The sequence below is a fragment of the Schistocerca piceifrons genome, chromosome 5, assembly GCF_021461385.2.
Source record: "Schistocerca piceifrons isolate TAMUIC-IGC-003096 chromosome 5, iqSchPice1.1, whole genome shotgun sequence".
Lineage (NCBI taxonomy): Eukaryota > Metazoa > Arthropoda > Insecta > Orthoptera > Acrididae > Schistocerca > Schistocerca piceifrons.
Genome location: NC_060142.1, coordinates 357671153 through 357683467, shown reverse-complemented (window position 1 = coordinate 357683467; position 12315 = coordinate 357671153). Strand labels below are relative to the sequence as shown.

The following is a 12315-nucleotide window of genomic DNA, read 5'->3' as shown; positions in this document are numbered from 1 at the left end:
CAAAATAAGCACTAAGTGTGCTCTACAAATAAAAGTGAAACATGACTGGTGAAAACCACACTTAAACTGCAGTAAGCTTAAGAAAGGAAAAAACAATAAGTTGGTAAGTACTTATTTTCAGGAGACAAAAGCCTATTACTGCTGATACACCCAATTCAAAGTGTAAGTTTGCCTTGGCCTAACACGTGGGCCCCCTCTCGTCGTGGGAACTGAATGATTTGCCTCTCCTTTCTTATCTTCTACAACCTATGCCTCTTTCCTCCATGAGGAAGAAAATATTAGCTCCAAATGCTATGAATAGTTCTCAGTTTTACATGTTTGTAACAGCAATACTGGAATTCTGCCTTCCAAAGGTAAATAATGGACATCTATCATGTCCCTTTATAATTTTATAGTTTTTGTGTTGAATTTTCCTTTTGATAAAATATATAGTAATAGTAAGACCGTTCATTACCTTACACTCCTCTTGTTACTTCTTCCATTTACTTGGTCATCAATGTGTGTTCGGTCAGTTGTGCGCCCTCCTAAATCTGGTTCATCAAAGAAATCTCCATACTTTGCTCTGAGTGCAGATCCCTGTTACAAAGCGATGAAAAGATGGAATATGTGTTTAATATTAACTGTTCGGTTCTTGTAATAGTCATAGATTATATTTATAGTCTCCGCACAACAATGAGCATGACTGGTGCAAAATACTATTACCGTATTTACTCGAATCTAAGCCGCACCTGAAATCTGAGACTCGAAATTCAAGGGGAGAGAAAAGTTTTAGGTCGCGCCTCCAAATCAAAACAAAGTTGGTCCATTGTAATATGAGACACAATTTAGGTCAAATGAATGATGATACAGCTATAGTAGTTTGGTTCGAGTCGTAAGCTTAGCAGTTAAGCTTTAACAGGTAGCCGTTGCTATGCATCAGGCGCTCCTTCCGTATTTATACGGGTACCCTTCCTTTTTCACATGCTTCGTCTGATTTGAATTGATTGCTTATTTTTCTTTGATCTGATAAGTGCCGTTCTCTTTGTTATAGGCATTTACGTCACTCTAAGGCGAAAATGCATTACTGTACTGTGTCATGCATTGTTTGTCACATTCTGATAAAGAGTGTTTACGACCTGTCGCCGCTCGCAGCATGGCTTGCTTGTGCGCGCACTACCACCGCTTACAATTTAAAAAAAAAAAAAAAAGAGAGGAAACATCTCATTAGCAAAACAATGGCAAGAGACTACTATTTGTTGTTACTTACACTGCTGCTTTCTTTGATAATGATCAACAAGAACCAAATAATAGACTGCGTATGATAGAAGATGTTCTGAACGAGAGTTTGGCAACAATTTTTCTCCGTTTGAAAATCTTTGCAGACGCCTCTTTAGTACATTACATTCTGCACAGAAATTAGAGTCATCTTAGATCTAAAAATTTAATCAATTGCGTGCTTCATTTCTGATTGTATCACTATTCGGCATAAGAATAATATGAATATAAACATGACATGATATGATATGTATATTCTTCTGTGTTTGCTGTTGTCTCACTCTAGTTTCGTAGTTTATTAGGCAGACAGGATTTAAATGAGATAGCAGCAAACACGAAAGAATACAGGGCAAAATGTTTATATTCGTATTATTATTATGGTGAATAGAATACTGCATGTGATTCACAATTCATAAAAGTTCCTATTAGCAACCATCTCTTCTCACAGATAGGAAAAAATTCAGAACACAGAGTTGGCCATATTGACAAACATCCCAAACAGTCTTGCCAGTCGGATTTTCGTAGTGCATTGAAATGCTGCTACATTCGAAGTTGAACAATAAGGAATTTGTATTTACTCCATTGGATAATGTATGAAAATGCAGTGGTTGAAACCCTATGAAAATGCAGTGGTTGAAACTCAGGGCGGAGAAAAAAAGCTCGTCTTCCACCTTTTTTTTTTAAATTTATTTACTGACGCAGAGGTTTTGGTGCCAGTATTTATCTTTGTGCCTGCGAAGCGCTACATATATTCGACGACAGAAGTTAGTTATGGCGGCACCTACCAACGTTTTTCAGAACTTCTGCTTTGCACTCGATTCTAAGCCGCAGGCGGTTTTTTGGATTACAAAAACCGGAAAAAAAAGTGCGGCTTAGATTCGAGTAAATACGGTAACTTCTGGTCCTTCAAATGGTAGCTGTGGTGAATAACAAAAATAAAAAAATCTTACAATGTATTACCCTGCAAGGAGAAGTGGTAATGTGGCCACAGCAGGAACTAACTTGGTCACGTGACTAGGGACAGCCATGCTCTGATTAAAATAGTATACTTTGTTACATTTTTGTGCGAGAAGTATTGCTGAATAAAAATGCCAGTCAGTGTTTAACCGTTGTTCATGCAGACAACAACATGAGATTCACTTCTCATATATGACTCAAAAATCAAAACATTGGATTATCACTCAGAAATGGACAGTAAAAGTTTTCAAAAATGTGTATAGTCCTAGGTTATCCAGGCTTACCCCCATAAAATATTGTCATTTTTGACAGTGCACCTCATCACAATAAGCAGGAAAATGAACCAATGTCTACTTGTTCTCTAAAATGTGAAATGTAATTCTGGCTGGCCAAATACAAATATTATGAGCCATGTCTACAGAAAGTCAAACTTTTGGCATTAGTGAAGAATCACCAGCCTTGTTCTGTTTATTACATAGGTAAAATTTTTGCAATAAAATGGATTTGTCTTCCTCCTACTGCCACCATACCATTCAGACCTAAATCCCTTCTATAATTTTTAAGGAAAGATGTTTTGATGGACCAAGAAACAGAAAATATAATTATATCATCTGCTATGTATTCAAGCCAGGAATCATTATTCACAAGTGCAGAAATATTTTCTCAATTAACAGAATAACAACCGCACTATCCTTTGTACCATGCTTTCTCCTACCTGCAAACACTGTCATCCATAATTGTTTGTGGGTGACAAAATATTCACTACCTCACAAAGGGAGGCAGAGGATAGCAGGAATCGACTTTTTGAAACCTATAAGGAGGTGAGCAAATAAAAAAGTTTGCGTGACGGTCAAAATGATAAGGCAAAGGTTTAGAAATTTTAAAAAAATACTGAACAAAGTCAGTTTGATAAAAATTTAACAATAAAAATTTGAAAGCCTCTGTAGGGATTCAAACTCATAACCTCTGCTGGTCACAAATATACCATATTTAAACCCCTATACTGTGCCTCGTCTCAGGACAGGTACAAGATTTTAATACTCTGGATGCTATAGCATTCTGTTTAGGAAAAGTACAAAAATTTTAATGCTCTGCATTCTACAGCACCACACATGATACTTTTTGCTAATTACTCGCAATGTCTTTACCCATTTGTAATATTTCTAGCCACTGTAAGTGTTCAAAATATTTGATTATAATACTGTTCAACCAGCAATCACTTAGCAATTAATTTCCATAATGCATGTGATCAGTGGGAGTAATAAAAGTATCACATGGATAAGATTTCTCCTCTTGAACAACCTCCTCAGTATCTGTATGTTTTAAAAGGCTCCAAAGGTGCTGATAATGTCACTTACAGAGTTGACTAAATCAGAACAGCACATTTACATAATCATAATCCACTCGTGTTACACAAGTGACACATGAATGCAATATTTGATCAGGTTAGCAAATTAGATTCAAGATTAGCTTGTAAACATGATTGTGAACACTGCCATCAGATTTCAAAATCAGATTTTTGTCTTCTGCAAATTATGTAGCTTGTAAAAATGGCAGTAGATGGGCGACACATGACACCACTCCATCTACATCTACGTCCATACTCCGCAAGCCACCTGACGGTGTGTGGCGGAGGGTACCTTCAGTACCTCTATCGGTTCTCCCTTCTATTCCAGTCTCGTATTGTTCGTGGAAAGAAGGACTGTCGGTATGCCTCTGTGTGGGCTCTAATCTCTCTGGTTTTATCCTCATGGTCTCTTCGCGAGATATACGTAGGAGGGAGCAATATACTGCTTGACTCTTCGGTGAAGGTATGTTCTCGAAACTTCAATAAAAGCCCGTACCGAGCTACTGAGCGTCTCTCCTGCAGAGTCTTCCACTGGAGTTTATCTATCATCTCCGTAACGCTTTCGCGATTACTAAATGATCCTGTAACGAAGCGCGCTGCTCTCCGTTGGATCTTCTCTATCTCTTCTATCAACCCTATCTGGTACGGATCCCACACTGCTGAGCAGTATTCAAGCAGTGGGCGAACAAGCGTACTGTAACCTACTTCCTTTGTTTTCGGATTGCATTTCCTTAGGATTCTTCCAATGAATCTCAGTCTGGCATCTGCTTTACCGACGATCAACATTATATGATCATTCCATTTTAAATCACTCCTAATGCGTACTCCCAGATAATTTATGGTATTAACTGCTTCCAGTTGCTGACCTGCTATTTTGTAGCTAAATGATAAAGGATCTATCTTTCTGTATATTCGCAGCACATTACACTTGTCTACATTGAGATTCAATTGCCATTCCCTGCACCATGCATCAATTCGCTGCAGATCCTCCTGCATTTCAATACAATTTTCCATTGTTACAACCTCTCGGTACACCACAGCATCATCTGCAAAAAGCCTCAGTGAACTTCCGATGTCATCCACCAGGTCATTTATGTATATTGTGAATAGCAACGGTCCTATGACACTCCCCTGCGGCACACCTGAAATCACTCTTACTTCGGAAGACTTCTCTCCATTGAGAATAACATGCTGCGTCCTGTTATCTAGGAACTCCTCAATCCAATCACACAATTGGTCTGATAGTCCATATGCTCTTACTTTGTTCATTAAACGACTGTGGGGAACTGTATCGAACGCCTTGCGGAAGTCAAGAAACACGGCATCTACCTGTGAACCAGTGTCTATGGCCCTCTGAGTCTCGTGGACGAATAGCGCGAGCTGGGTTTCACATGACCGTCTTTTTCGAAACCCATGCTGATTCCTACAGAGTAGATTTCTAGTCTCCAGAAAAGTCATTATACTCGAACACAATACGTGTTCCAAAATTCTGCAACTGATCGACGTTAGAGATATAGGTCTATAGTTCTGCACATCTGTTCGACGTCCCTTCTTGAAAACGGGGATGACCTGCGCCCTTTTCCAATCCTTTGGAACGCTACGCTCTTCTAGAGACCTACGGTACACCGCTGCAAGAAGGGGGGCAAGTTCCTTCGCGTACTCTGTGTAAAACTGAACTGGTATCCCATCAGGTCCAGAGGCCTTTCCTCTTTTGAGCGATTTTAATTGTTTCTCTATCCCTCTGTCGTCTATTTCGATATCTACCATTTTGTCATCTGTGCGACAATCTAGAGAAGGAACTACAGTGCAACCTTCCTCTGTGAAACAACTTTGGAAAAAGACATTTAGTATTTCGGCCTTTAGTCTGTCATCCTCTGTTTCAGTACCATTTTGGTCACAGAGTGTCTGGACATTTTGTTTTGATCCACCTACCGCTTTGACATAAGACCAAAATTTCTTAGGATTTTCTGCCAAGTCAGTACATAGAACTTTACTTTCGAATTCATTGAACGCCTCTCGCATAGCCCTCCTCACACTACATTTCGCTTCGCGTAATTTTTGTTTGTCTGCAAGGCTTTGGCTATGTTTATGTTTGCTGTGAAGTTCCCTTTGCTTCCGCAGCAGTTTTCTAACTAGGTTGTTGTACCACGGTGGCTCTTTCCCATCTCTTACGATCTTGCTTGGCACATACTCATCTAACGCATAATGTACGACGGTTTTGAACTTCGTCCACTGATCCTCAACACTATCTGTACTTGAGACAAAACTTTTGTGTTGAGCCAACAGGTACTCTGAAATCTGCTTTTTGTCACTTTTTCTAAACAGAAAAATCTTCCTACCCTTTTTAATATTCCTATTTACGGCTGAAATCATCGATGCCGTAACCGCTTTATGATCGCTGATTCCCTGTTCTGCGTTAACTTTTTCAAATAGTTCGGGTCTGTTTGTCACCAGAAGGTCTAATATGTTATCCCCACGAGTCGGTTCTCTGTTTAACTGCTCAAGGTAGTTTTCAGATAAAGCACTTAAAAAAATTTCACAGGATTCTTTGTCCCTGCCACCCGTTATGAACGTTTGAGTCTCCCAGTCTATATCTGGCAAATTAAAATCTCCACCCAGAACTATAACATGGTGGGGAAATCTACTCGAAATATTTTCCAAATTATCCTTCAGGTGCTCAGCCACAACAGCTGTTGAGCCAGGGGGCCTATAGAGACATCCAATTACCATGTCTGAGCCTGCTTTAACCGTGACCTTCACCCAAATCATTTCACATTTCGGATCTCCGTCAATTTCCTTCGATACTATTGCACTTCTTATCGCTATAAACACGCCTCCCCCTTCACTGTTCAGCCTGTCTCTACGGTATACATTCCAATCTGAGTTTAGGATTTCATTACTGTTTACGTCTGGTTTCAGCCAACTTTCTGTCCCTAGTACTATATGGGCATTGTGACCGTATATTAATGAGAGCAGTTCTGGGACCTTTCTATAGACGCTCCTGCAGTTTACTATTAGCACATTAATTTTGTTATTCCCTGTTGCATTTTGCCTACTCCTACCTTGCCGCGTCTCAGGAGGCGTCTTGTCGGGCCTAGGGAGGGGATTCTCTAACCTAAAAAACCCCCATGTGCACTCCACACGTACTCCGCTACCCTTGTAGCCGCTTCCGGCGTGTAGTGCACGCCTGACCTATTCAGGGGGACCCTACATTTCTCCACCCGATAGCGGAGGTCGAGAAATTTGCACCCCAGATCTCCGCAGAATCGTCTGAGCCTCTGGTTTAAGCCTTCCACTCGGCTCCAAACCAGAGGACCGCGATCGGTTCTGGGAACGATACTACAAATTGTTAGCTCTGATTCCACCCCGCGAGCGAGGCTTTCCGCCTTCACCAATTCCGCCAACCGCCTGTACGAACTGAGGATGACCTCTGAACCCAGACGGCAGGAGTCATTGGTGCCGACATGAGCAACAATTTGCAGTCGGGTGCACCCAGTGCTCTCTATCGCCGCCGGTAGGGCCTCCTCCACATCTCGGATGAGGCCCCCCGGCAAGCAGACAGAGTGAACACTGGCCGTCTTCCCCGACCTTCCCGCTATTTCCCTAAGGGGCTCCATCACCCGCCTAACGTTGGAGCTCCCAATAACTAATAAACCCCTCCCCCCGTGTGCCTGCTCGGACCTTGCTGAAGGAGCAGCCACATGTCCACTCACAGGCAGAGCGGGCGATGCCACACGGCCAGCCTCCACATTGACCCTCCGCCTCGTGCGCCGCGAACGCCGCTGAACCCGCCACTCCCCTTGGGGAGAGGGTGGCCCAACCGCGCCCGGTACCGGCGAAGATGTCTCGACAGCAGGGACAGTGTGTGAAGCATGTAACACCTGAGGTGTACCCTGCGACGCACCAGACTCCCCACTGCCGCTACACTCCGAGGCAGCAGCCTGAAGACGGCTGACCGCGGCCATCAACGCGCTCAGCTGTTCGCGAACAGTGGCCAGCTCCTCCTGCGTCCGTACACAGCAGTCACACATCCTATCCATCCTAAGGAATCAATTTACTGAAGAGAGTTGTTCAACCTTTAACTAGACTGCTAAGGCGGCTGTTTATTCACTAAACTGGGGTTGCTAGCCACTTCTTGTAGAAAACAATGAAAATTGCACTACCTGTCTCTGTGCTGTATTGAAAACAAACACGAAATCTATGGAACACTATTAATAGCACCAGACAATTAAAGCTTCCTAAAAGCAAATACACACGGAAGAAGTGACAAGTGAGAAAAATACAGTTAATACTTAAATTAAGGTAGCTCGCTGCACAGCAGACGTGAAGCAGACGGCAGTTACGACGACACTGACTCTACTGGCACTATGGCTGACTAAAGGGACTCTCTGACTGTATTCAAAACAAACACGAAATCTATGGAACACTATTAATAGCACCAGACAATTAAAGCTTCCTAAAAGCAAATACACACGGAAGAAGAAGTGACAAGTGAGAAAAATACAGTTAATACTTAAATTGAGGTAGCTCGCTGCACAGCAGACGTGAAGCAGACGGCAGTAAGAATACTGGAGAGTATGCCAGTGTTGCTCCGCTTCCCCTTCACCCCCCCTCCCCTCCCCACCCTATTTCTTGAGCATAAACACAGCGGTGCTGCCACCATGGCAAGATTACCCCATCACTTAGCTGAGTAATACTCAATGCTATTGATGTTATCATGACACACAAAGCACCACATACAAAATCTGCAACCAAAACCATAAAATTCATACATTTTTTGGTATATCTTATGTTTTGCAGAAGGAAAATAAAAAATTAATTTGTACTTCGTCATTGCTGTCTTCAGAAGGCATGTCCTCAAAGTAATCTATTGACTCAACATCATCATTGTCGTCATCATCATCATCATTTAACTGCCCATCTGACTTGTCCCCAGGTATTTTCTTTGAATTCAGGCGGTTGTTTGAGTTTTCTTTCCTATCTTCCTTGTCTAGGAACTCTTCCATCTCTCCCAATTTAAAGAATTTATCATCCACAACTGATGTTTTCTGTCCTCCACTGGCTGAAAACAGACATTAAAATTCATATTATAACATCTGCAAATAAAACACAGACACACATGAATAATTCTTAAGCATTTTAATTACATATATAAAATTAACATCGAATTTTTCAATGAATGGTATGCTTCCAGATGTTCTACCAAGTTATTGTTTCCATTTTATGAACAATATTTCAATGACTGAACCAGCTGACTCCTTCAGGTGCTGCAAGTTAGTCACAGAGAGAAAACTACAGTGAGAATCATTTTAACTGACTGTAAAACAGATGACTGCTTCCTGGAATTCATGAGTCATTGTATTTGACCAACTTGGATACAGTAAAATTTTAACTGGTTCTTGCAATGTAATATTAATGAACTGTTTGCATAATTAGGTTAGACAGCCAATATTAGTGTGCAAAAAGTGTCTTGTAACAATATTATAATTCTGAGTAGGGAGTGAGTGCTGCAAGTTATAAAGAACAAGTTTTGCCTTTATAACCCATAGCATTCACTCATTACTAAGCAGCTGACGATCATGCCTTCCAGCACACACTACAGCTGCTATCATGCAGCTTACCGATGGGTATTTTATTATCATAATCTTTTAACATTTCTGTATCTAGTTAACATGCTATGTAAATTCCGAGTTCCCTTGTAGAAATTTGTGTTAAATTTCAGTGATTGCCTACGGTCTGAGGATGGTCTTTTATGACTGAAACAAGTCACAATTATAAAATATCTGTTTTTTGCACTCAAGACTGATTATTTTATCATCATCTGTCTGCATTGATAATGTGATCCACACTGAACAAGGAAATAGTTTTTGTTCCCTGTTGCTGGAAGTTTATACCAGTTTGTAACATATCCTCCTATGATAAGAGTCGCTCCTGCCCACAAACTGTGTAACTGCTTGCTGCCAAATCCTATAGTGCATTTCAAAACTTTCCATCCCCATGAAGACAGCATCACTGCTGCACAGTACTGTGTCAAGTGATTGTAATGTTGCCTGTCATTGATCCTCTTTGAAAAAAGCTTAAAATATTTTGGCTGGTAATGGTACAACCACCTTCAAAACGAGCCAGTGACTGAATGAAAACCACTAGTCACAATACATATAAAATATCTTAAGAAGATATAATACTGACCTGGATACATGCCTACAAGATGATTTTTTTTAGTCAATATAAATGGGATGTGTCTGAAGATCTGCCCTATAGCCCAAACTTGGCTGCAAATGTTTTGCACCTCTTCAAACCCACTAAAACATGGTTTGGCTTTCAACACTGAGCCTGAGGAAGAATTTTCAGTGACTATCATGAGCTGACTACAATCTCATAAATTTGTGCAGAAGGAATTAGCCTGCTTGTTAGGAGACACGAAAAGTCTCAAAGTGAAATGGTGATTATGCAGAGGTATAATAGAAAAGTGTAATATTTAGCTTTTTGCAATAAATTTGCTTTTAACTGTTGCAGTATTTATTTATAGCTTAACTGAGGTTAACTTCAGAATACATCTCTATTTCCTCTGACAAGTTCAAAAATGTTCAAATGTGTGTGAAATCTTATGGGACTTAACTGCTAAGGTCATCAGTCCCTGAGCTTACACACTACTTAACCTAAATTATCCTACGGACAAACACACACACTCATGCCCGAGGGAGGACTCGAACCTCCGCCAGGACCAGCCGCACAGTCCATGACTGCAGCGCCTCTGACAAGTAAAAAGTTTCCTGAAGTAATTGCAAAATACAAGCCAATTAATTGGCCAAAGTAGGAAAGTTACAGAATGACAAAATTACATTCATTAATCCAAAATTCACTATCAGAGCCTATATTCCTTGTGATGAAGAAATAGGCATGGTTTGCAATGAAACTTAAGCCTAAGAGTTCATAAGAGTAAATTCTTCTACAATGTTAATCAGGTCTGTTTCCCTGGAGAATTGGCTGTACAAAAATGCAAATGTAAAAAAAGACGACTTTGCATTGTTTGAATGGTGTGGTCTGATGCATCCCTTGACATTACCTGCAACACAGAATCTAACATTTGTCCAGACAGGTCAGACAACACCAAATGATCACAATAGAGTCATTACAGTTATTTACATTAAACACTCGTGGGAGTCACTGCAGTCAGAGATACTAAATGCACAGTGAATCAAAGTGTTGTGCTTTGGAGGGAGTAGAGTGGCATTACTATTACTCTTTGTTTTTTGTTTTTTTTTAACATCTCCATAGTTGTAATGGATTTTTTATTCTCGATCAGAGTCTGTTCTCACAAGGTTTAATAAAAAGTTTCTTCATAACTTTACTTTGGTTTGTGTTACTTAGTATTTACAGTGAATATTGTCATAAAGTGGTGAACCCACAAGCAAAAAGAGCTAATGTTCATGCAAATGGATGCACAAAATCAGGCAGTATCATTGGGTAAAAATGAAAGAAGAGATGAGAACACAGCTGGCAGCCTTGCGGGACAATATGCAGAGGCAAATCGCAGGTCTGCCAATTAGCGAAGTCAGACAAGTCTACCGACCAGTCCGCAGTCACAAAACGACGGGACTAGATGTGCTATTAGGGAAAGACCATGGAGGAAGGTATGGACCCTGCAGTTCCTACTGGACAAACCAGTACTATGGTCTGCAATGCTGGAACTGGTGTACTAGCAAAATGGGGTAATGGATGAGTGCACAAAATTCGCAGCAGTGGTGAAACACATTAGACAACAGGGTGGCCACTATCGGCACAGCCGCTGGAGGAGCAACAATACACATGCTTGAAGAAAGCACTAACTGATTACAAGTATAAACCATTTGATCACTCTATCAAGCAAGTGTTACATTATGAGCAAATGGGGGACGGGACTCCCCCCGAGTATCTGCAGCACTTGTGTGGCATCATAGGAGACACAGATTTACCAAACAGAATGCTGATGCATATATGGTTCGCACAGCTACCAGAAGCAATGAAAACATCAGTGGTTAAATGTGAAAAAGACGGTATTACCACACTGATAAAGTCCACGCAACATTAAACTACTCACAGACAGTGGGCATCGCACTGGTTCCTAGCAACTGTGAAAATGAGGCAGCAGCTATACACAGAATCCAACAACTGGATCTAAATCAACAGCTGCATGAACTGCAACAGAAGATTGAGTCACTACAGAAAGAGGTGATTAGCTGCTTCAAGAGGCAGAGGAGATCAATCAGGTGAGACTTGGAATGAAAATGAGGTGAATCAGAATAGTTTTCAGCAGCAGGTCTGTTGAAACCATTGGCGATTTGGTGATAGAACCACAATATGCACAGTTTCATGTAGCAACCATGAAAGTCAGCAGTTAGGACGTGAGCCAGGGAAGAAGCTGAACATGGTGAGTAATCTACCTCGAGCCCCTATTCTATCACACAGACTGTACATCAGAGATGTGTATTTATGCCGTTACAATTTTATAGACTCTGAATTGGACATTAGCCTACTACTGGCAGAAATCTGTATAGAGGTATGAAATTCCCCACAAGCAGTTCTTATGGCAGCCAATAAATTACCAATAGCGATGCATGATAAATTTACATTAAGAGTCAGTTTGGGTCTCCAGCAGGACTATGAGTGGACCTTTGTTATAGCAGAAGCTTTAGATTCCATTCTAGGTGCTGCTTTTCTTTACCACACCAGAAAGGAAGTCAACATTAGCACCACATAGGTTTGCAAAGGCAATT

General features: G+C 40.9%; 1 protein-coding gene across 1 annotated transcript in view; it reads right to left on the bottom strand.

Annotated features, from left to right (window-relative positions):
• LOC124797871 (U3 small nucleolar ribonucleoprotein protein MPP10) overlaps positions 1-12315 on the bottom strand; it is an 86445-nt gene that overhangs the window by 53643 nt on the left and 20487 nt on the right. The window contains exons 3-4 of the mRNA XM_047260959.1: positions 8386-8621; positions 455-576 (exon numbers count right to left, since the gene is read on the bottom strand). Of these exons, the coding sequence (XP_047116915.1) occupies positions 455-576; positions 8386-8621 (358 nt within the window). The remainder of the gene's footprint in view (positions 1-454; positions 577-8385; positions 8622-12315) is intronic.